This window comes from Myodes glareolus, chromosome 14, assembly GCF_982192425.1.
Source record: "Myodes glareolus chromosome 14, mMyoGla1.1, whole genome shotgun sequence".
NCBI classification, from domain to species: domain Eukaryota; kingdom Metazoa; phylum Chordata; class Mammalia; order Rodentia; family Cricetidae; genus Myodes; species Myodes glareolus.
Window position 1 is genome coordinate 51484619 of NC_142039.1, and position 25536 is coordinate 51510154.

Genomic DNA, 25536 nt, shown 5'->3' on the forward strand with positions numbered 1-25536 from the left:
CCTTTATAAGAGTTGCTGTGGTCATGGTGTCTCTTCATAGCAATAGAAGCCCTAACTAAGACAAGTGGCATTGAAGATTTTTTTTTCTTCTCCTTTGCCAGATTGTTGAAAAAGAAAATGTAATCAAAGAATACCTCAAGGTGGTGATCCAAAGACTGATGATATTTGGCCCAATTTACTCAGTCACCAGATGTGGATGATAAACTGTTACCTTAGTGTCAGAGATATGAACTCAGAATGTCAGGCTCTAGACATTTTTCGGAGCAGGTCCCCAGTACGCTGTCCTAGGGTTCATACATTCATGTCATGCAATGCAAAACTTTCTATTGCCAAAAACCTCATGAAATCTTAAGGCTTGATGTATGAAAGTTTTTATTTGTCAGTGCTATGAGGCCTTCTTATTACAATTGCTGTGTTAGTCAAAAAAAAAAAAGGCACAGTGAAGGGTGTTGATCAAATACCAGAAACTGGAACTCTCGGTACATCCTTCCTTTAACAAGTCTAACTGCGGGAGTGGTCTTCACAGCTTTGATTTTCTGGACATGAAGCTCATGATAGCATTGATGCATTCCTCTGACAGCCACCTTTCTTTGAGGGTAGTGCACTCTTCAGCATTAACCGCATGGAGCTTTTCTTTCTCATTTTTTCTGATTAACTGTTTGGAAATTCTCATGGACTGATGAAACAAAACCAGCAAGAAATTATTCCAACAGAAACAGGATCAATTCATTCCTGCAATCCACTGTAATGAACTAATCCTGTTAGATTTTACTAAGACATGTATAATTGGGTTTACCTTTAAGGTACACAGAGATTATTCTATTAGTTCAGGGTGAGAGATCTGTTATTATAAATTTCTAAGCAGTCCTAGATGGATACAAATCTTGTGGTTCCAGGATCACACACTCAATAGTAAGGATGTAAGAACAATCAGCCACGAGCTACTACCTATACAAACTGATGTGCTATAGAGTGGGGTCCCCTAAATATACTCAACCTCCTCACCTCCCACCTGAATTCCAAAATAAAAAATCTGGGTGTCTACTGGCATCCCCCTGGAATCATCCCCATGAAGGATGTCCCATTTGACCTTGTAACACAGAAATGGAATGTCTACCTGGTAAGTTCTCTTTAAAAAAAAAAATCACTATTCCCAACATTATAGCAACTTTTAACAAAATCCAGTAGCGCTTAAAGCCTTGTCTTAAAGCGCTTAAAGCGCTTAAAGACATGCCTTGTCTTCTTAAGATGTGTCCTCCTAAGGCACACTTTCCCCTTGGGAAATGATTTCCACATTCCCACAAGTGAAAACCAAATACTAACGTTTGGTGGGAGCTTCGCATATGCTTTCAGCCTGGTCCAGATTTCTTTCTCAAAAGTGCTGTCAGGAAAAACTTCAGTGACGAGGCCTTGAGCACAGGCCTCTCTTGCTGTGAGCTTCTTCCCAAAGAGAAGCATCTCAGTTGCCTGCAATGCAAACCAAGATGCAATCTAAGCTTAATAAAGCAAGGCTTCAGCTGACTTCAGAATGACCAGCTACAGGGAGATGCAGATGTACTCATGGCTCTTAAGGTTGCCTGTCTTTACCAGGAACAGGCAAGACAATGACTGTAACTGGCCAAGGATTTTCAAACAGCTGAGACCATAACTGTTTCTGCCTCTCTAGAAGTTAGAATAGCTGCTGCTTCTGTGAGGATCTGCACTGGAGAGGAAAGAATGTGAAGCCCAGGACAGAAAAGGCTTGAACTCCTAGTGCTATGAAACACCGTAAATGATAACAAAAGGGAACAGGGTAGAACAACCACATCCATAGGGTCCACCTCTGAGGTATTCAGAATCCATTCCCTTCCCGGTTGCTGTAATGGTTGACTCTGATTATCTTCTTTCCCTGCACAGGTACCCAGATTACTTCAGTGTGAATGAAGGGACATAGGGATAGCTTACATTGCACGTCTATAAAAACCGAAGCCAATGAGCAAATGTTCTTTCTATAATTGAGAAACATAAATAAATAAATTCCAAAGGTCTAACTGTCTAACTTTGAAGAGCTAGTTTGTTCAACTTTTCAAAGTTTAACTGATTAATAACTCAGGCTCTGTGACGACAGCATGGTGAGGTTAAAGTTCATATGCACGTGTACAATCTATGTATGCATGTGGGGGCATTCACAACAAAAAATCTAATACTCACCGAATATTCTCCCTTACCATACTGAGATAATGAGCAATGTCTGCTAAGCCCTTCCCTCTCTCTTTCCTCTCCAGTCCTATCTTCGTGTACTAGGAATTACTCCACAGAGGACAAGTAGATTTGCACAAACACAGAGCTAGCTAGACCTGAGCAGTCAGTGGGCTACCTTGGGCGTCTCAACACATAGCATAATAACTGGTAAAAGGCAGCTCTGGCTGGGAGTCACAGTGACTATGACTACAGAGCTGCTAAGAGCTGGTGACTTCTAGAATTCACGTGGCTCCAAAGAGAAGACTTCACCATGCCGTTTCAAAGGATGTTGCTCATCCACACAGTTAGGTGGCTCTGAGCTGATCACATCTGTAAATGCTTCCTAGTCCTGGGCCTTCAGGGAATGTCACACAGCTGTGGAGGACAAGGTCTGCTGCCACCAGAGTTCCAGTTCTAGGTCACCAGCTGTCAGACACGGTCCCTGCATCAGGAACTGCAGAGCAAATATCCTGACCCTTCCCTTATATCAACTCTCATCTTAGCTTGGGTTTTCCACATTGCAGAGCACACAGTCATCCTGGAAGCTTTGCCCAAGGGAAAGAAGACAGAGCACAGGATTTCCTTGGCAACAAGGACAACACACGAAGTTTTTTTCAAAGTTACCTTTGCAGGGCCCATTATCTTCGGAAATATGTAAGAGGAGCATCCTTCTGGGCTCTGACCGAGGTGGCTAAATGGAGTATGAAATGTTGCCTAGTTGGGATTGAGAAAGAACAGAAAAGCATTAATATATACAGAGGTTAGTCTATAATTCAACCCCGACAAAGTTATATAATTACTATTTAATCTTAAATTCACAATTTGTATTTTTGTGTTTAAGACACAGTCTTGCTATGTGGCCTAGTGGCCTAGAACTTAACCATCTCATCCTCTGCCTCTTGAGTGCAGGGATTACAGTAATGTACAACTGTGTCTAGCTCAGTATTCCTAATTGGTGAAGACATTTTAAATTAAAATTATGTGTTATACTGTAACATGAGGGGCCGGCTTGTTGGGGTTTCTCTCCCACCCAGTATCCCACAGCCGGCAAATCCCAAAGAGAAATCACACACAGGACTCCATAAGGTTATAAACTGATTGGCCCATTAGGTCAGGCTTCTTGTTAACTCTTATAACTTATGTTACCCCATTATCCTTATCTACATTAGCCACATGGCTCCGTACCTTTCTCAGGTGGGCAAGTTACATGCTGCCTCTTCGGTAGTCTGTGCAGGAGTGGAGAGGGAGCTTCCTGTGTCCCAGAATACTCCCAGTCTCTTTGCTCCACCCCTACTTCCTGTCTGGCTTTTCTGCCTATACTGCCTGCCTGGCCAATCAGCATTTTATTAAAATATGATTGACAGAATACAGACAATTCTCCCACACCATTATACTATAAATACACAATTCACTTCTAGTGTGTTATCAGTGTGTTTTTGCAAATATGTAAATTATGTTGCCACCAACAATTTCAGCTGAGAAAATATTTAGTACATCAAAAGTCCCCTTATGGCCCACTGTGGGCAAGCCCTTCCTTCTACCATTCCCACGCATCACTAGCTGCTCTCTGTCCCTGCTGTCTCCACCCCCCACCCCCGTTTTTTTTTTTTTTTTTTTTTGAAGGTTACATGCTTGGAATCCTATATACAATAGACCTTTGTTCATGTGTATATGGCATCACTTGTTGGCCTATGTGCCAGTTAACGCTTTTACTAATGTTTCCGGCATTGTGGCCATTATCAGTAGGGCCAGTCACAACCATGGATTTTCTTGATATAATATATAAAATTCCCCTTTTCAATAATACCTCAACAAAGCTGAAAAAATTCTTTTCAGATTTATTTTACTAAAAAAAGAAGTAAATTTGAATAGAGTAGCCATGTATCAATATTCCATACTGAGACAGGAGAGCCCCACTTTGTCCATGCCCTTATTCAGCTTCCCCAGGAGAAGTTCTTGTGGCCCCCACACATCACTATGAACATAGTTCTGACTCATGTGTTTTCAGTTCTCATGTTAGCAGTAGCCTCAGAGTCCAACTCTTCCAGGTCACCTCCAGGATGCAAGGAAGACATCCATAAGGAAGCAAAGCTGAGCATATGCTTTCTATTTGAGGGGTAAACACTCATACACATGATCTGAGGGCCATGCTTTGTTCTATTGGTCCTAATTCTACCTCTGCAGCTTCTTGTTCTCCTTTGTTTTAATTCTCTGTGCCAATTCTCCCTTGCTTCACCCAACTTAAATACATTTTGTTTTTTTAAAAAGGAAGCTTAAGGCAAAAAGAAAAAAGTTACATCTCATTAGTCATAGCACATTCCTTAGGTAAACGCTAAGGAGACAAGTCCTTTATCATGACAACTCAAGGTTTCAAGGTTTAGGTGTAAGACTGACAAGGGGCTGGGGACACAGTGCCTGGGTGAGACAAGCTGCACAGAGAGTTGGGTCTTATCAGTCAGATTCAGCAAAGGAAGAACTGGCATGATTTTTTAGGTTGCTTTGTTTTAGTAACCTCGGTTAGACATCTGCAACTTTGACTGTTTGCATATCTGTAAAGTTTTTAACTTATGATCCGGATACAGAAACATTTAGTCTAGTTTGGACTTGCTCTGAGGTGAAAATGAGTTAATTGTGTATACTTTGAGTAAAAACAACAAAGCAGGCTTATGTTTCATTTATAGTCCTGAGGGACAGTGGATCTAGTTATGAAGCATATCCTAGTATACTTTCTATATACCAAAATTACACAGCTTAATGAGAAGTCATCTTCCTGACCAACATGAGATGCAATTGTGAGATTACATATACATATCATATGAAATTACACATAACAGTGCAGGTATTGGCGACATACCATAGCTGCTTCAGCAAATGTGAAACTACAGACAGTAGAAACCCTGCTTGGATGGGATTCTCCTCCATCAGAGAATCATCCCTCCAGTGGGTTGACATCTGAACACTAGTTTTCACCTACTGTATACATTCACAGCACTTGATAATATGGCCTTCAGGACTAATGATGTTGAGACTCTTGATGTCTGCTTCTGGCTGTGGGTAGTAGCATCTTTGGTAAAGTAACTGCTATCATATTTCCCACTAATTTTTGTTTGTTTATTATTTTTGAGACAGGGTTTTTCTATGTAGCCCTTGCTGTACTGGAACTTTCTCTGTAGACCAGGTGGGCCTTGAACTTACCAAGAACCAACTGTATTTGCCTCTTGATTGCTGGGATTAAAGGTGCATACCATCACCATCTGACATTTCCCACTATTTTAAAAAGTAAATTATTTGCCTTCTTATATTTGAATTGTAAAAATTCCTTATAGACACAGGTTACGAGTAAGTATTATGCAAAGAATTTTTACTAGTTTGTGACTCAACTTTCCTTTTAAATAAAAACAATGTTTTGGATAAAGGATCTTTATCAAATGTAGCACAGGCTGGTCTCAAACTTAAAGCATTTCTCTTGCCTCAGCCTCTTAGAAGAGTGTTGGGATTATAGGGATGAGTGTCGTATCCTCCTGGCCTTTTGGAGGTAGTGATGAGGAAGGGTGTGGGAAAAGATCTTATGTAGTCCAGGCTAGCCTTGTTAGGTAGCCAAAATTGACCTTGAGTTCTTGATGGCCTAGTCCTTCTTTCTACGTCCTAGAATTGTATCTATCTACCATTATATATAGCTTCTCTTTGCATTACAAAAACTTTAAGTTCCATTTATTTGTTTATTTACATGTATATATGCATGGGGGCAATGCATATTTGTATGAATGAAGGCCAGAGGTCAGTTTGCTGCAGTTCTTTTTCTCCTTCCATTATGTGCAGTGCAGACGTTGAATTTAGGTTGTTGTGTGGACTAGTTTTATATTAACTTGATCCAAGCTAGAGTTACCTGAGGAGACAGAACTGCACTTGAGAAAAAGCTCTCATAAGGTTAGCCTGTAGGCAAGTCTGTAGAGTAATGCCTTGATTGATGATTGATGTGAGAGGGGTAATCCCACAGAGAGTGGTGCCACTTCTTGGCTGATTGTCCTGGGTGGTATGAGAAAGCAGGCTGAGCAAGCCATGAAGAGCAGGCTAGTCAGCAGTACTCTTCCATGGCCTCTGCATCAACTCCCGCTGCCTGGTTCTTGCCCTGTTTGAACTCCTGTCCTGACTTCCATCAATGATGGACTGTGGTGTGGTACTATAAGTCTTTCCTCCCCAACTAGCTTTGGCATGGGCTTTTCTCACAGCAGTAGAAAATCTAAAGAGAGTTGACATAATGAGTAGCAAGGACCTTCACTAGCTAAGCTATCTTGCTCAACCCCTAGAGAAGCAGGCTAATTTTAATGCTCTCTTTCATGGTTTAAAGAGCCATCATGCTTCATTTCTTGTATGGTATTTATTTCTCCTCACTACTAATTTTTGTACTTGATTCTTGATCGATTGCTTTACAGATTGACTTTAAAAATATTTTGGAGTGACCCACTTTTTGTTGGATGAGTTAAAATATTGTTTTCTCAATCTTCCATTTGTCTTGATTTTGCCCTAGAGTTCTTCTGTCTGGCTTCAGATTCTAGAGTTACTTTCAATATTGGTGGTTTAGATGACAAGCATGCTCATGTTTTTCAATACTTAAGAAGAAACTTTTTTGAGACAGGATTTTACTCCATAGCCTAGATAGGCTAGCCTTGAACTCATGACAATCTTCCTGCCTCAGCATTTCAAGTGCTGGGATTGCAGGTATAAGCCATCTATTTATTTATTTTTTTGAAGAATAATAAATAGTTACAAAAGGAAATCACTGATATTAGCAGACAAATACTTAATTTCCAATAGTAAAACATACTAGTTATTTTAATGCATATTGGTGAGAATATATGATATATGTAGCATATGAATAAAACATAAAATACTCTTATTAATGTCACTTTTCTTTTCACCCCAGAAACTCTGGGTCAAGAAAATACCCTTCAAGGATATATTCAAAGAAGCAGCCACAGTTAAGTTGACACAAACAGGGACATGTGAGCTTGGCAATGAGCAGTTCCTACATTGCTATTTCTAGAGTTGGAATGGTGGATGCAGTTAAGGGCTGATGCTCTAGCAATGATTTAAGATTTTGGGACAGTCCCTTACCCTCCCTGTGACAATTTTCTCTATCTGTAACTTAGTATGACCTCGTAAGTCTGCGGCATGTATTGCATAAAATGTGTAGATGTATTAAAAGAGTACCTGCACACTGTGAGCATGCCAACATTTATTTGAACAAATTTAAAACTCACATGGAAACAGTGCATTTGCTGACAGAGAAGCCACTGGTATTTTTTATCCACTAGTTGTATTTAAGATCAGTATCCATCATAGATAACAGCATAGCAACGGGTATTTTAATAGGGTTGAATGTGAGCCTCTTATTTGATACAGTATTTGTTTATGGAAGTCAATAAAAACCCAGAGAATCTCTTTAGTGGTTAATCAAGAAATGTTGGCCCCTCCTAAGGAGAAGGCAGCAGAAGAACCTGGGGCTGCTGGTCTATAATTCTGGGGTAATCACTAAGATAACTATCATCACATCTATGCTTACAATAACAAAACTTAGAACCAGCCCAAGGTTTCAGAAGCCAGACACTGGTGAGATTTGCTAAACTACAGAATCCAAATGCTGGCACTGGTTTACATCTGAGTGATGAAATGAGTGATTTTTCCCTAATTAACAAATTTTGGGATGCATAGTTAAGGTAGGTATACACACACACACACACACACACACACACACACACACATACACACACAGAGACAGACACACACACAAACACAGTAAAACTGCTGCTTTAGTGAAACCAATAATCTCATATATTCACATCCAGGTATAGCAAATCTATTCATTTGCCAAAGTTCTTTTATAAATTCCACTACGATTGACTACAGTCCTCACACTGTAATCTAGAAGCTTAGGGACCTGTAGGGTCAGGGCTATCCTTGCTCCTTGGAGTGCATATTGAGGACAGTTTCTGGTCAGCTAGCTAACATCCTGCTTGCTCCTATGCTCCCTCTGCCATAGCCTGGTGATTAGCTGTAGGGCATTGTTTCATCTTTGGTATGGTAATTTTTCACCTGCCTGGGAGGAAATCCTATGCAGCAGCCAGATCCCCACCTGCCTGGGAGGAAATTCCTATGCAGCAGCCAGATTCCCCCCCCCCCCCCCCCCCCCCCCGCCTGGGAGGTAATCATTTTGCAGCAGCCAAAGTCTATTAATTTTTGCAAAAGCTGAATAAAGGGGCATTCGGCTGATCTCCTTTCAAATGACCATGGTCTCTTGTGTGTTTCTTTCAATCTCCAGGCCTTTGCCTAAACTCGCATAAGGTACAGTTGCGCGCGAACTGTACTGAGAGGGTAACACAGAATTGGGTGTTACAGGCACCATGTATCTGCCACTGTGTATCCTTTGAACTATATGTCCCCAATCCTCCATCATCCTACAGATTAATTTTTCTTAAATGGTCCTGGAGATCCAGCACAGCGCATTTCCCTTCTAGTTTACTAATCAACACATCCATCTCCCTCCCATGTGTGTGTTTGGTTTTTTTTTAAAACTAATCTTTTTTTGTAGTTTCTATATTTTTAGAAATTTTAAGTTTGGACACTACAGAAAAATACTACGGTAAGAAAAAATAAAACAAAAATACAAGTTAGGCACGGTGGCATTTACCTTTAATCCCAGCTTCTGGGAGGCAGAGGCAAGAGTATTTCTGTGAGTTCGAGGCCAGCCTGGTCTACCTACATCATCAGTTCTAGGCCAGCTAGTGTGACACACTGAGACTCCCTCTTTCTCTGTCTCTCTCCCATTCACACACACACATGCACAAACACATAAACTCAAAAACACACATGCTAAATACAGTGGTGAACACAAAGTTGAACTGTGTTGAGGGCTCAAATTTCTCAGGCTTTAGTTTTCTTATCTAAAAAAAAAAGGAGAGCAGTGAACGACCAAAGTCTGTTCTCTTTCTAGAAGCCTAAATACTAGGCTTCCTGAATTAGGAAAAGAAGATCACGCAATCCTGCAAGCTGTCAACTTTTAACAAGACAAATATTAACCTCTTGTAATATACTGAGGGACAGTCACAACAAAGAATGGAGGTACTCACAGATTGACCTGTGCTTATGGAAGTAGACTTACCTTGTCTGATGCATAGACAGCATCAAACAGTCCCAGAAGGGTGACAGAGATTCCTACAGCTGGGCCATTTACTACTGCAACCAAAGGCTTGGGAAAGTCTATAAAAGAGTTTACAAATTCCCTAAAGAAATGGAAATAGAAAATCATTAAATATCCCAAAGTGGCACCACTAACTATAGAAAGAAATGTATAAATTTAATATAATATCATTCTATAGGGCCACCTCCCCTGATTGGCCCAGGATCCCTATAAATGGCACCTAATGGAATATCAGAAAATGACTCCTACAGGTTAAGGCCCGTTCACATCTTGGGCACTGAATTTAGGATTGTGGGCCAGCTGTGACCTGAGACATAATGGTGGGTGACTACATGGATAACTGCATATCACAGCACAGGGGGACTGAGAGACTTGGTAGAACTGGGATAGGAAGGTAAAGCCTCAAACCTGCTTCAATAGCTTTCAAGACTAATTCCAGTGCACAACCAGCATCTGCAGGCACTGTCTATTCACCCTGCTGCGTGGGAATTCAGACTCCCTCTGCATCTTCCTAACCTTAAACTTTCCAATCAACCTCATGTAGAAGGCAGGATAGAGATGGGGGAATCTATGGGGAATCATGATTAAGTGCATCATTTTAAGAACACAGACCAGTGGTCATTTTACTGAGGTGTTGGGAGGGAGAGGAGATGACTCACTGGTTAAAGCATTTGCCACATAAGTGTGAAGACTGGGGTAGAGTTTGAATTTCCAGAATCCCCATAAATTCTGGGTAGGTGTGGAGGCCTACTTGTAATTGGCCTCAGAATAGGAACCTAGAGCAAGCATATGAGTGAGCTCTGGGTTTGAGAGACCTTGTTTCAGTGAACAAAATGAAAGAGTACGCTGGCTAGGGGTATGTCAACTTGACACAAGCTAGAGCCATTTGGGAAAAGAGACTCTCAGTGGAGAAAGTCCTTCCATAATATTGGGCTTAGGCAAGTCTGTGGTGCATTTTCTCAATTAGTGAATGAGGTAGCGGGGGCCCAGACCATTGAGGCTGATTCCACCCCTAGACTGGCAGTCCTAGAAGTTATAAGAAAGCAGGCTGAGCAAGCCAGGAGGGAGCAAGCCAGTGAGCAGTACTCCCCAATGGTCTTTGGATTGGTTCCTGCCTTCAGGTTCCTGCACTTTCCTTTGATGATGAACCATCAGGTGCAAATATAAAAGGAAATTCCTCTCCAAGGGTTTTTGGTCCTAGTATTTTATCAGAGCAACAGAAATCGGAACTATGACCAAAACCAATGAAGAAAGTATCTGACATCAACCTCAGACTACATATGCACATGTATGCACTTGTACACACCTATGCTCACCAGAAAGACACATGAAGCTGGGGAAAAGAGAATTAACCCTCTAGGATCAAACAAAGGTCACTCTTACCTCAGTACCACAGCACCCTTTTCAGCTGCCTCCTCCATTCCACCAGTGGCACTAGTGAAGTTAGTTAGGTCATTCCCACTGCAGTAATAGTCACCAGTTCCTGGGAACAGTCAATCAACAGAGCCACAATTTTTTCACGTACCAACTCATTCTAGAGTTACATGTAGGCTGTGCGCAGGGCTCAGCCAGTCACTAACAGAACATGAGTGAACCTCATTCACACAGTTGGGACTAGCAAGACATGGGTGTTTAAGAACCTAAGTAAATGCAGATGGTGTGACAGGAACATGACAGATGGCCATGTAGTATGGAGCAGGTTTAGTCTATTGCGGTGTTTAGGGTGGAGCTCACACAGGAAGAGGCAGCCGGACTGAGATCTGAACAACAGGCAAGACTAGCAGAGACGGAACAGTGCACATGAGATTCTGTGTCTGTGGTCTCTGCGGTCTACACAACAGCCCAAAAGAAGAGACCCCAATGCTGAATCAGAGAAAGAGCAGGGTGCAGGGGGGCTGCTGTAGTCAAGATGAGTGGACAGACTGTGTGGGACTGTCTAGATTACAATAAGAACCATTGTCTCTATATTAAGAGTCACTGAAGTTGTGTGATTATTTAAGTATTGTCTGTCTATAATGAAATGGTTTCTTCTTAATGACTTTTGTTTTGAGACAGGATCTGAAGTAGCCCAGGTTGGCTTCAAATTCCCCATGTAGCTGAGGATGACCCTGAGCTGCTGATTTCCTGCCCCACCCAACCAATTGATTGCCAGTATTGAAGTCCTGTGTTATAATACCATGCTGGGGATCAAAGTCAAGGATTCCTAAATGATAGGCAAGCACTCTATCTCAGGCTACTTCCCTAGCACCCTTAAATAGTTTTGATAACTGTAAATATTGAAGTGATCCCAGGCCAAAAGAAGATACGATGGTTCCCATTTATGTGCGTAGGATACATTCCTGATGGTCCACAAATCCCTGAAACATGGGCATGGTATCAGGCTCTCCAATATGTCTTGTATATTTCCTTTCCAGTTGATCCCCCATACCCTCAGATTTTACATCTATGGATTCAACCAGCAGAAAATACTTAAAGACCAAAAAAGTCATCCATAATAAATATAAGCAGACTTTTATCCTTGTGACTATTCTTTTTTAAACAATGTAATGATTACTGACATAGCATCATTCTCTCTTAGGCATTATGACACCAAGAGGGAAATCAAGAGCCTTGGGATGTGTGGGCCTTCTATGCAAATACAGTATGATTCTACACAGGGAACACGAGTGTGAAAAATACTGTATTGATGGGAGTCATGGAACTAGTTCCCAGAGGGTGCTTAGGGTGACTGAACGTGCATACCTGTGAGGTATTTCAACATATAGATTAGGTAAGATATTTATAGTGACAAACTTTAATAATAACAATTTATTATAAAATGAGTTATTTAGAACATACTGTGAATTTTCTAGAAACTCCTACTTATTTCTAGACCCAGGGTGATAACACATAACTCAAATTTTGGGAGGCAAAACCCCCGAAAGGAGCATTCAGTTAAGAGGGGCTACTGTACAGACGCCTCAGAATGCTCCAGATGCTCTCTCTACCCTGCCATCCCAGCTGCTGGAGGCAGTCATATCCAGACTCCACCAGCCAACAGTGTGGAGCTTCTCTCCAGTCCTAGAGGACTTATGTAAATTGAACTGAGCAATATGCACTCTTATGTTTCATGAACTTCACTAAGTCATTCTGTAAGGAACATCCATATAACTGCATGTATCAAGAATTTGCCTTTTTTATTGTCGAGCAGAATTCTACAGTTAAAAGTCAAGTTGTTTGTGGACAAATGAATTGTTTTCTGCTGTGGCTCTTGTGAGTCAGACAGCATGAGCTTTACTATGTTAGGTTGGGATTGACAACTTATCAGGAGTAATTATCAAAGAGTGGGTATAACATGTGCACGATAACATGGTCCATTTATAAATCAATCCACTGGAGCGCTGGGAAAGACCTTCAGTCAGCATCAGTTCTCTCCCTAGAGACTCCCTAAAATAGAAAGTGAAGGAGTCCATGAAAATGGTCTTACCTGTGAAAACGGTTATGGCTGAGTTGTCTGTGCTGGCGTTTTTAAGTGCAAGCATAATCTCCTGATACATCTATGTGAACAGAAAGATGGGGAAGGGAACAGTAAAAATGAGATCCATCGTCCAGTGACTGAGCCACTGCATCTGTCTGCAAGCTTTCTTTCAACCCAGTGCCAACGTAATTGTTTTAAAGACTTACTTATTTCAGTTTATATGCGTGAGTGTTTTGCCTTGTTTATGTTTGTGCACTGAATCGGACCTGGTGCATTTGGAGGTCTGAAGGGGTGTCAGGTCTGCTGTGACTGAAGGGGCAGATGATTGTAAAGCACCCTGTGTGTGGCTGGGAAACTTAGGAGACACGAGTGCTCTTAAGCACTGAGCCATCTCTCAAGCCCCAATGTCTTTTGATGACGAAAAAAGAGCTGCCTGCGAGGATTTCTGCTCCTCTGACAACGGCTGGGTGCACATGATGCACAGGTGCAGGGGCAGATGCACCAAATAACCACTTTGTCCAAAGGTGATCAAGAGAGACATAGTTCTTTATTTTTGCATATGAACAGGGATGCTCCAACAGGGATTAGCAAGTGAGGGGCATGCAGTAGCAGGTAACAAACAGCTTGCTAGAACTGCTGAGGTTGCTACAGCAGGTGAGAGGAAAGGTGGCTGAGAAAACTGTCCCTGAAACAGCACCTCTACTGTCATTTCGAGGAAGGGCAAGTGTCCTGGGCAGCCTGGGAAGCCAAAACTAACGCACAGGCTGGATTTCTGAGACTCTCTGTGCACTGGCCCTGAACATCTCTGAAAATCTTGCTGTAGTTTTAATGTGTTTCTAAATTGGTATAGATTTTATTAAAACTCTACCAAAAATTGGTATAGATCTTATTAAAGATTCAATGTGGGAAAGAGTTATGAGGAGGGTAGGTGTTTCTAATGACACTGGAAAAATAGAAGCATGTACTTAATACGTGAATAATGATGAGGCCATTTCTCTTAAGGCAGGGAACAGAAAATACCTGAGAATTACAGCATCCAAGGTTACTAGGAAGAGCCGGGGCCAGGAAAGAGATGGATTAATTTAGATTCTCCTGTTTACCAGCTATAAGAACTTACCAAGTTCCTTCTCATCCTGATCAACTAGTTTATTAAATAAGTGTGTCACGGTCCTCTGTTCAGAAAAGTCCTGAGTCTTGTTTCAATGTGTAGCTGTCATACCTGCTTACAGAAGTAATTCAGACAAGCAAATACAGAGGTCTCAAAATTAAGTGCCTTAAAAACCAGAAGGTTCAGAGGCCTGTCAAACAAGAGCCTTAAACCTTCAAATGAGCCTGCTGCCCCATACTGCAGATGGCAGCCTTGACCTCCAAGCATGTGATAAACCCCTGTAATCAGGGGGAGGTGCTCCAGTGACTGACTTATTATCAGTGTAGTTCTGGGGGAAATTCAAATATACCCTGTGAAGCAGCTCATTCAACAGGGCTATTACTGCTCTGCTGAGGACGGAGTCTCTCTCTGCAATTCCTTTCACGTGTACACAAGAATGGTCCACAGGTGTGGAAAGACTCAGGATTTATGATCCCCTTTGGGGTCTCTGCGCATCTCTATCCATGCTCTTTCATTTAGACTGATTTAACTGATTTGTGCTTTCATTCATGCAAAGCTTCACCGCCTTCTAGATATGTAGAACCTATTAGAAACTCTCCAGTTCTAAACAATACCATCTCTGCTAACTTAAGCCAAATTCTCTAATCTTCTACAAAAATAGGAATAGTGCTGAAATTCTACAGCTGCATGAAAGAATGAAACAGAGGAAAGAAAAATGTGCCCGTGCCCTGGCAGGAGCATCACCTGTAAAGTTATGGCGTTCTTTTTGGAGGGCCGATTGAACATGATCTTTGTGATGCCATCTCCAGAGGTTACCACAAGGTCCTTAGACTCCTGGACTTTCATATCGGCTCCACTTTTTTCCTGGCTAGAGGCTTCAGATGAGGGACTCAAACTGGACACCAGATCCACATAGTTCTGCCTGGCAGTTTCCTAAAAAATAGACGACCAAGACCTTTAGCCTTTAAAATAAGCAACTTGAGAAACATACAATGCTAATAAACACCACTATGTGATAAAGAGCAGAGTCTTTGATTCAACAGAGGTGCATTGCAACTTCCAAGGCTCGGGGAGAGGAGACCCATATGTGCAATTCCAGCTACTGGGAGGCTGAGGCAGGCAGATTTTTGAGTTCAAGTCCAATCTAGACTGCAGTAGTTAAAGAATCCAAGAATAAGAATATAGAAATGTAAATACCAGAAATAAGTATATATAAATAAAAAAAATACAAGTTGTCAGTCTAGGAGAATGAGAGAAAGCTGTCAGCAGCTTTGCTGGCAGCTTAAGAATTAACTATTACCAGTGGTTGCTTCGTTTCTACCCACAACTCTATCAGCGAGGCTGAAGTGGCCCTCTGCAAACTGAGCATCGCTCTGTGAACTGAGGGTCAGCTTTTAGATGATCCCCTGCCCGCTCATGACCGGCAATTGATGTGAGCTGAGTTAACTTTTAGATGATGGGATGTACATGACTTTTTGACTTTTTGGTTGTGCATTTTCTCACATCCTTCCCTGCCATGAGAACTGGCAGTATCAGGGATGTGCAGAGCCTGGGTTAACACTGTCAGGGAACACCAGGGGAAAATAATGGACTAAATACAAACACTAGTTTAACTGAAAAACTCTGTAAATAGAAATTGCAAAGAAGGGCAACTTGTGTCTACGTTTCACCTCAAGATTGTAAAAATGCCTTTGATATTGCCTAATGCTTATTGTTATAAAAAGGGGGGGGGTCAAAAAACTGCCCTTTGCCACAGCCTTACAAGTCTGAACTCTAGCTGTGGTCTCAGCTAGCTGATAACCTTTTTGTGTCCCATGGAGATTTATTTTTTTATTTTTTTTATTTTTTTTCCTGGAATGAAGTTTACTTCTGGTTTACTAGACTTGGGTGGTCTGTCACAATCTTTCTGTGAATCTCTCCCCCTCCCCACCATGGACCCAACATAGTGAGTGGGCAAAATAAAGGAATTTCAATGACTCACTCACAGAGATTTGCTGGGGGCAGGGAAATATCTAGTGAGCTCTGGTTAATAACAGGACACAAACTTACCTTTGGGAGGCTGCCAAGGGCATTCCACGCTTCCCACTTGGCTTTATTGACTAGGTCAAACACCCCTGGCTTAGTCACATTACAGGGTCCATCCGTGGCCTACAAAGAACGTAGGGGTGATTAATCTGGAATAGCAAGTTTTTGAGAAACTGGTCCTAGAAGCTAAGAATTCATCAGTTTTTATCCCTGATCATTTGTCACAAGTGAAAACACTGAGCCAATTTTCAAATCACAAAATTTGAAAGTCAACACTGTCTAAAGTCCTCTCTATGGGGATAGAACCAGGAATTTACTGGTAAACTCCTGCTAACTGCTCAAAGGGCTGTAGCTGGTGCAGGGAGGGATGGAGTCTTCAGTTCCTGGTCCCCAGGAAGCATAGCTGAATGGCACTCCAGGAAATACAAAGAAATGAATTAACACCCCACTCAGTTACTTTTCAGAAGAGATTTTCAAATGATTTAAGATGTATAAAATTTGCCCGAGAGTCAGTTCATGGAGGACAGAAGAGGCTTGGAGATGACAGGGTGTGGAGGCTTCGCTCATCCAAAGTCACCCACTGTAGTCAGTCATCTGGGAGGAGACAGGAAACCGAGTCCACAAAGGGCTGCACAGAATTCCCTCTGCCAATGGGAAGCTAAGGACCTGCTGGAGACTACAGGTAGTGGCTTCTATTTCTTCCTAGTCCTTGCATTTCTCCATCCCAACTGCTGACCAGTCAGAACTAACTCCTGACAGACAGCAAAGCTTAGACCTGTGCAGTTTCTAAACGACCTCAGTTCACATCCACTAAAAAGACTCACAGTACCCTCGCAAGCTGTGGTGTTCATGGTTAAAGTTCCTCACAGGGAAAGGATGGAGACTTAAGTAACCGAGGGCAAAGACTCATAGAACAGAGTCCAGAGGTGAAGTCAGTGTGACACCCCTATTGTCTTCTCTCCAAGAGTTATGAGGGGAAATACCCCAGACTGATGGACATATGGAAATACAGGCGGACTGTTGTCAATGGAGAAGTTCTCTGTGGTTTCCGTGTCCACTGTTTGCCAGAGCCCTAACCCATAGGTAAACCTACCTACCCTGAGACAAGACTGTGTACTAAATCCATGGCTAGACTCTCCAGGCCAACAAAGATGCTTGTGCCAAGCATGACCGCTCATGGGCTTAAAGAATAACCCCCAAGCAGCTGAGGGCAAAGTCTTTTTGGACAGTTAAAATCCTTGAATGTACACTTCCATTTTCTGAGTTAGGGTTTCTATTGCTGTGATAAAAATACTCTGACCAAAAGCAAATTGGGGAAGATAGTGTCTATTTCAGCTTCTTCTCAGCACCTCATGGAACCTTCTCAAAAATTGACCACATACTTGGTAACAAAAAAAAAAAAACCTTAACAAATACAAAAAAATAGGAAGAACCCAATGTATCTTATCAAATCACCATGACATAGATCTAGAAGTCAAAAGCAATATTAATTCCAGAACCCCCCCCTCAAAATAAACATGGAAATTAAACAGTGCTCACCTGAGTCATCAATGGGTCAAGGAAGAAATAAAGGGAGAAATTAAAGACCTTCTAAAATTCAATGAAAATGGCCACACAACATACCTAAATCTATGGGACACAATGAAAGCAGTGTTAAGAGGAATGTTCATAGCACTAAATGCCTACATAAGAAGCTGGAAATAATCCCACACTAGTGAATTAACAGAACATTCGAAAACTTTAGAACAAAAATGAGCAAACTCCCCTAAGAGAACTAGACAGCAGGAAATAATCAAATTGAGAGCTGAAATCAACAAAATAGAAACAAAGAAAACTATACAAAGAACCAATGAGACAAAGAGCTGGCTCTTCGAGAAAATCAATAAACCTTTATCCAAACTAACCAAAAGGCAGAGAGAGAATATACAAATTAACAAAATCAGAAATGAAAAGGAGTCATAACAGATATGGAGGAAATAGAGAATCAACAGGTCATATTTTGAAAACCTGTACTCCACAAAATTGGAAAACTTAAAGGAAATGTACGACGTTCTGGATAAATATCACTTACCAAAATTAAATCAAGACCATATAAGCAAATTAAACAGACCTATAACTGCTGAAGAAATAGAAACAGTCATCAAAAGTCTCCCAACCAAAAAAAAAAAGCCCAAAACCAGATGGTTTCAGCTCAGATTTCTACAGGACTTTCAAAGTTATTCCACACAATAGAAACAGAAGGAACATTGCCAAACTCTCTTTATGAGGATACAATTACCCTGATACCCAAACTACAGGAAGACATTACTAAGCAAGAGAATTACAGACCAAACTCATTCATGAACATTGAGGCAACAATACTAAATAAAATACTGGCAAATTGAATCCAAAAACACATCAGAACTATCATCCAACATGATCAAGTCAGCTTTATCCCACAGATGCAGGAATGGTTAAACATATGAAAATCTGTCAACATAATCAACCATATAAACAAACTGAAAAATAAAAACCACATGATCATCTCATTAGGTGCCGAAAAAGCTTTTGATAAAATACAACATCCCTTCATGACAAAGGTCTTGGAGAGAGCCGCAATACAAGGAACATACCTAAACATAATTCAGGCGATATACAGCAAACCAACAGTCAACAAGTCAACATCAAACTAAATGGAGAAAAATTCCCAGAGATTCCACTGAAATCAGGAACAAGACAAGGTTGTCCACTCTCTCCATATCTATTCAATATAGTTCTCGAGGTCCTATCTAGAGCAATAAGACACCAAAAGGAAATCAAGGGGATACAAATTGGAAAAGAAGTCAAACTCTCACTGTTTGCTGATGATATGACAGTTTACATAAGTGATCCCAAAAATTCTACCAAGGAACTTCTACAACTCATAAACACTTTCAGCAATGTAGCAGGATATAAGATTAACTCAAAACAGTCAGTAGCCCTCCTGTATACAGATGATAAAAGGACCAGGGAAGAAATCATAGAATCAACACCCTTCACAATAGCCACAAATAGCATAAAATATCTCAGAGTAACTCTAACCAAACAAGTGGAAGACTTGTATGACAAGAACTTTAAAAACTTTTCTTTGAGGAAAGAAATTGAAGAAGATACCAGAAAGTGGAAAGATCTCCCATGCTCTTGGGTACAGTAATTAACATAGTAAAAATGGGAATCTTACCAAAAGCAATCTACAGATTCAATGCAATGCCCAGCAAAATCCCAGCAAAATTCTTCAAAGACCTCAAAAGAACAGTACTCAATTTCATATGAAAAAGCAAAAAACCCAGAATATTCAAAACAATCCTGAACAATGAAAGAACTTCTGGAGGCATCACAATCCCTGGCTTCAAACTCCACTACACAGCTACAGTACTGAAGACAGCCTGGTATTGGCATAAGAACAGACAGGAGGACCAATGGAACCAAATAGAAGACCTGGATATCAATCCACATATCTTTGAACACCTGATTTTTGACAAGGAAGCAAAAAATATCAAATGGAAAAAAAGAAAGCATATTTAACAAGTGGTGCTGGCATAACTGGATATCAACATGTAGAAGGATGAAAATAGACCCCTATCTATCACCACATACAAAACTCAAGTCCAAATGGATCAAAGACCTCAACATAAAGCCAGTCACACTGAACCTTATAGAAGAGAAAGTGGGAAGTATACTTGAACATTGACACAGGGAACCACTTCCTAAATATAACCCCAGCAGCACAGACACTGAGAGAAACAATTAATACATGGGACTTCCTGAAACTGAAAAACTTCTATAAAGCAAAGGACACATTCAACAAGACAAAACGACAGCCTACAGAATGGGAAAAGAGCTTCACTAACTCCACATCAGAGGTCTGATCTCCAAAATATACAAAGAACTCAAGAAATTGGACACCAAAAGAACACATAATCTAATAAAAAAAATGGAGTACAGACCTAAACAGAGAATTCTTAACAGAGGAATCTAAAATGGCTGAAAGACACTTGAGGAAATGTTCAAAATCCTTAGTCATCAGAGAAATGCAAATCAAAACAGCTCTGAGATTCCATCTTACACCTGTAAGAATGGCAAAGATCAAAAACATTGATGACAACTTATGCTAGAGAGGTTGTGGGGAAAAGGGAACACTTCTGCATTGCTGGTGGGAATGCAAGCGGGTACAACCCCTTTGGATGACAGTGTGGCAATTTCTCAGGAAATTAGGAAACAACCTTCCTCAAGACCCAGTAATACCACTTTTGGGTATATATCCAAAAGATGCTCAATCATGCCACAAGGACATGTGCTCAACTCTGTTCATAGCAGCTTTGTTTGTCATAGCCAGACCTGGAAACAACCTAAATGCCCCTCGACCAAAGAATGGATAAGGAAAATGTGGTACATTTATGCAATGGAGTACTACACAGCAGAAAAAATTATCAATATCTTGAATTTTGCAGGAAAATGGATGGAGCTAGAAAACATTATTTTGAGTGCAGTACACCAGACACAGAAAGACAATAATCACACTTACTCACTCATAGGTGGTGTTTAAACATAAAGCAAAGAAAACCAGCTTACAAACCACAATCCCAGAGAACTGAGACAACATAGATCTAATTTATATGGGAAGTAGAAAGTAGAAAAAGAAAAGGTCTCCTGATTAAATTGGGAACATAGGGGCTTTGGGAGAGGGTTGAAAGGGGGAGGTGCGAGGCAAGGAGGGGAACAGAGAAAATGTAGAGCTCAATAAATTTCAATGAAAAAAATAAGTATATAATAAAAAACCACCAGGACAATCACACAGAGACACTGATGCTAATCACCTAGTAGAAATGATAAAAATAATAAATGATAACACAGGAGTCCAGGCTGGCTGACATAGGAGTGAAGTATTTATTCTATAAACTTTAGTTTCTCAATGATTACAAAAATTGTCAAACATTCACAAATGCATGAGTTACAATATCCAGTTAACAGTTATTAAATTTTACCTTATATGCTTCACCTGTTATCTTTTTTGTTCTTAATTATAATTGGTTTCAAACATCCCAAACGCAACATTATTCCACCCTTAAATACTTACTTTCCATTTCCCCGGAACACCAACATTTTAGTATATAAACATGGCATCATTAACAATATCCAGGATACCACTAAATAATAGTTAGTAAAACTCAGTTAATATTCAAATTTCCCCAACTGCCCTGAAACACCTTTTCAGTAATTACTCCTCCAGGAAGGACTCCAAAGCAGAGGCCCAAACATGTAAACGTGAATGTGAGTGTTCTTTCTTTCAAATCTCTTTTTTTCTGGAGAGAAGCAGAGAGGCAACTCTGTGCTTTGAAAGTATATCAAGACCCAACCTAAAAAGCAAACCTAAACAAAGCCGGCATCACAAACCACAAAGGGTGACAGCCATGCAGCCCAACCATACAAAGCTGCCTGTTAGAAACATATCAACTTCAGAAATTATTTGTTCAAAATGTGTTTAAATCACATCTGACCTCAGCCTATTACCTGCTTATACAGCGCGTAGAGTTGCAGCTTCACTTGGTTTCCTGGGTCCTTCTTCAAGAGTTTCACTTGGTTCATTGCATTTTCAAAGTCCTGCTGACTGGCTCTCATCTTTGGTCTGCCCAAGTGCACCTGAGCCACTGGGAATCTAAAGACCTGTGGGAGACTACAAACAATGGTTTCTGTTTGTTCCCAGCTCTTCCTTTCTGCAGCAGAATTACCGATTATCGGTCCCAAGCCCTATTAATCAGAATGACGTGCTTATCTACAATATTTTCTCGAAGTCAGCAACTTCCCACAGACTGGTACAAACTTTTTCAAATAACGTGTAGGTTTTGCCTTTTGAGAAAGTCACTCATGCCACCACCGCTTTACTGCAACCACCAGGCTCCAGGCTTTGGTCCTGGAGCGCAATTTCTTTGGGGTGTTTCATTTGGGTCGCTCTAACCACCCACTTCTCTGAATAGGTTTTGAAAACCACGCTGGTGATAGCGGATTGCGCGTGTGCAGCGCTCAGAATACAGGCAATCTTGGTCCCAGTGCGGCCTTAGAGCCTTAGGAAGTTCCGGGCTTGGCCAGCAGGCATGGGCGCTGCCCAGAACCGGAGCTCGCATCTCTCCCTGCTTGGCAGAGGTGGGCAGAGCGCGTCCATTCTTACCCTTCTGGCTTCAGCAGAGGAAGGACATTCGAGGTCCCTATTTAGAGCTCTCTCGCTGCGAAACCGCCAAAGGAGTATCCAGCAGTCCTGCTAGCCAGACCAGTTGACAGAGCGGGCGGCTCCGCGGGCGGACGACAAACCCCGCTGGCAACTTTGGGCCAGAGAGCCGAGGCTGCCGGCTTACCTCGGATACCAGCACCGCAACACTCTCCAGGTCGCTGCCGCCATAGCTAGATGCTCAAGTCAATCTGATCCCTGAGGCTGAGGCCCAGCTGAAATTTCAAGACGCGACCGGGAGAGGGCGGAGCCAAATGAGAGCTCGGGGGTGTAGGCGGAGCCAGGGGGTGAGCTCGGGCGCTGAAAGGAGCCCGGCAAGGTTGGGAGGACTGAGCGGGGCTAGAAAGAGAGCTCTAGGAAGGGGTGTGGCTGACCTCTCCTTCAGAGCCTGAGCTCTGAATGGGCGGGTTTCGGGGAGGAGCCCAGAATTTCTGGACCAGGTCCAACTAGGTACATAGGTGACTGGCACAAGACTGGCAAAGACTGCTGGAAACACCGGTATGGAGGCAGATCGCTGGGCTCTGGGAGTTTTAATCAGAGATTCTAAAGCATGTTCATTTAGAAACCCGATCATTTTTCAGCATGTTCAGTTAGGAGCACATTTCTGAGCACACTCAGTTTAAGGTCATGGAGCACATGTTTAAAAGATTAAATGAACAAGAATGCCCCCTGGACATGCTTATCCTGGACATGCTTATCTTGCACAATAAAGTCTAAGAGGAACACGGAAAGACACAGTACAAGTTAGATTAACGTAGGCATTTGCACTTAGCCTTGCTTAGCAGCTAACCATATTTGGAGCAGGGGCCATGTTCTGTGAACACAGTGTCTGCCTGGAGACGGGTGGGAGTGGGCAGTTCTCAATGAAAGGGAACCACTGTGAGTTGGGCAGCACTTCCTTTGAGCATGAGGATCACTGTGTCCAGGCTAAGGAGTTTGGATTCTGTGCTAAGAATTCTAGAGAGCCATAAAAGAGCTAATTGGTGAGGCTAGAGAGTTGGCTGAGTTGTTTGAGAACATTTGTTGCTTTTGCAGAGGGCCCGGGTTTTTCTTTCCTGAACCTACAGGGTGGCTCATGATCACTCATGACTCCAGGTCCAGGGGAACGGACCCCATCTTCTGACATGGGCAGGCACCAGATGCACAGATGGTGTTGCATGTGTACAGGCATGCAAAATCAACCACACATAAATAATCTGATAAAGTTAAATTAAAAAGTTAAACCCATTATGCAAAAAGATTCCATTGGCATGCCTTTGCTTTAGTTCACAGAGCAGTCAGAGCTGCCCAGCACATCTCCGGAGGTTGTTGTTTCTGGACCAGAGTGAGAATGGCAGAATCCTCAAGGCCTCAGTCAGAGCTCTAATCTCCACTGTGCTGTGAGAGGACCAGGGCCTGCTTGTTCTTATGAAGACCTTGAGGGAAGGCGTCTGATTCTATTAGATCTGACCTTAGAGGCTGGTTGCAGGGACCAGAGCTGCCTAAGAAGGGATTTGATAGAGTCCCAGTTCTAGTGGTCACAAGAGCCAAGGAAATGTTTCAAACAACACTGAATCTTGGGGTCCTGCTTCACCGTATATACTCAGAATTTTGGCAGATGTTTCTTCAGATGGTGGCATGGAACCTTTGGTGGAAGAACCTGTAAACCATTGTGACTATTTTTGTTTGTAATGTTAAAATCTCATCAGATTATGTTATTATCATGACATATAAAATTCTAGCACATATAGTGTCAGAAATGATTTTAACTTTGTGCAAACAACAGCAAAGACTGGAGTCTGAAAGCAGTCTGAATCCCCTCTGTCTCACTACGGGCTCCCCTCTATGAATCTGTTGTCCTTCCACAGCTGTTTCTTGGCTTTATCTCCCCCTCCCTTACCCCACTCAATCTTTCCTCAGGTCTCACTGTTTCTGCATGCTGTAACATGGTTAGCCCTGACTGGCTTTGCTCTGCTTCCCACCTCTGCAGCCTGCTTTCCTCCTGCTCTCTGGCTGATCTCCATAGCCTATACTGTAAATCTGACAGCTGTGTCCGAACTGTGGCCCAGAGTTCTCGTTTGGGAAACATCTCTGAGTTCCTGTGTCGATGATATTTGGGGACAAGACCTTTGAGTCACTAAGGTGAGACATTAACAAACAGCATGAAGGCCCTGACCAGTTGCCAGAACTTGACAATTAGACATCTCAGCTTCCAGAATGCTGAACTCGCTTCTGTTGTCTGTAATTTATCCAGTTGGCGGCTTTTGGTTGTAGAAACATAAAATGGACCAAGACACTGACATGACTCACGACAGTCTCTTGATCCTTCCTCTGTCACTGGAATCTTGTGTGGGTCCCTTTACCTAATAAGTAACCCAAGCCTCTTAGTGTAACACATAAGGAAGGCCTTTGAGATTTGGCCCATAATGTCTAATCATCTCTCCTGCTTGCCCTTTCCATTCATTCATTCACCCCTTCACTTATCCATTATGTTTGCTTTTCATGAGATAGTCTCACTGTGTATCAAACATATGGTGACCCTCTTACTCCTGCCTCTTGAGTTCTAGGATTATAGGCTTGCACTATGGTATGCAAGCTCTTTATTTTATATTTTAAACCATTTGTTTTGAGGCAAAATCTCACTATAAAGGCCTTACTTGAACTTGTGCTGATCCTCCTGTCTCAGCCTTGGATTGCAAGTAGACGTCCCTGACTGTTCTTTCTGTTTGGAAATGGGTGTCCAGTCTCTCTGGGTCTGTGCAGCCCATGCTTTCTCCTTCCAGACACTGTTTGACATGAGAAGTCTCTGACCCCCTTGTTGGCTCTAGTCTCCCGCTGTGATCCTACTCTTGAGAGCCAGCCTACTTTCTAAGACAGATGTCACTAAGTTCCCTTCAGACTAGCAGTTTGTTCAGCCCTCACCTGCCCCGTATTGTCATGTCCCATCTCTGGGCACCCTGTTTGACAGGAAAGACTGGCTGTGGTCATTTGTTGTAGGGAGGTGGACTGACCAAGAACTCTTTCAGAGGCTCTGATGAAAGGACAACAGGAACTTTAGTTCTGTGTCCGTGGTAAGGAGTGTGTAATGGAAAAATTAAAAATGTTGCAGAATCCCCAGCAGCAGCAGGCATCAGAAATGCTGCAGGTTCCCAAGCAGTGGCAGCTGGCTAGGTAGTGGTAGGCAGGGGGCAGCACGTCCAGAGAGCTGCCAATCCCAGGCAGGGATAGCACAGGAGCCCCTGTGGCAGATCTCCAGAGGTGGCTGGTCCCCAGGAGTGAGTCATGTGGCTACCACAGGCGAGACACAG

General features: G+C 42.1%; 1 protein-coding gene across 3 annotated transcripts in view; it reads right to left on the minus strand.

Moving 5' to 3' along the window:
- Positions 1-355: 355 nt before the first annotated feature.
- The window catches only part of LOC125396380 (enoyl-CoA delta isomerase 2), a 37126-nt gene continuing 11945 nt past the window's right edge, over positions 356-25536 (minus strand). The window contains exons 1-10 of one of the 3 annotated variants that reach the window (XM_087896525.1): positions 22377-22591; positions 21538-21700; positions 16033-16131; positions 14728-14916; positions 12885-12954; positions 10802-10901; positions 9380-9500; positions 2845-2934; positions 1324-1467; positions 356-676 (exon numbers count right to left, since the gene is read on the minus strand). In XM_087896525.1, coding sequence (XP_087752651.1) covers positions 521-676; positions 1324-1467; positions 2845-2934; positions 9380-9500; positions 10802-10901; positions 12885-12954; positions 14728-14916; positions 16033-16131; positions 21538-21700; positions 22377-22420 — 1176 coding nt within the window. In that variant the 5' untranslated portion in view covers positions 22421-22591 and the 3' untranslated portion in view covers positions 356-520. The other 2 variants (XM_087896526.1, XM_087896527.1) reach the window with 2 other exon arrangements.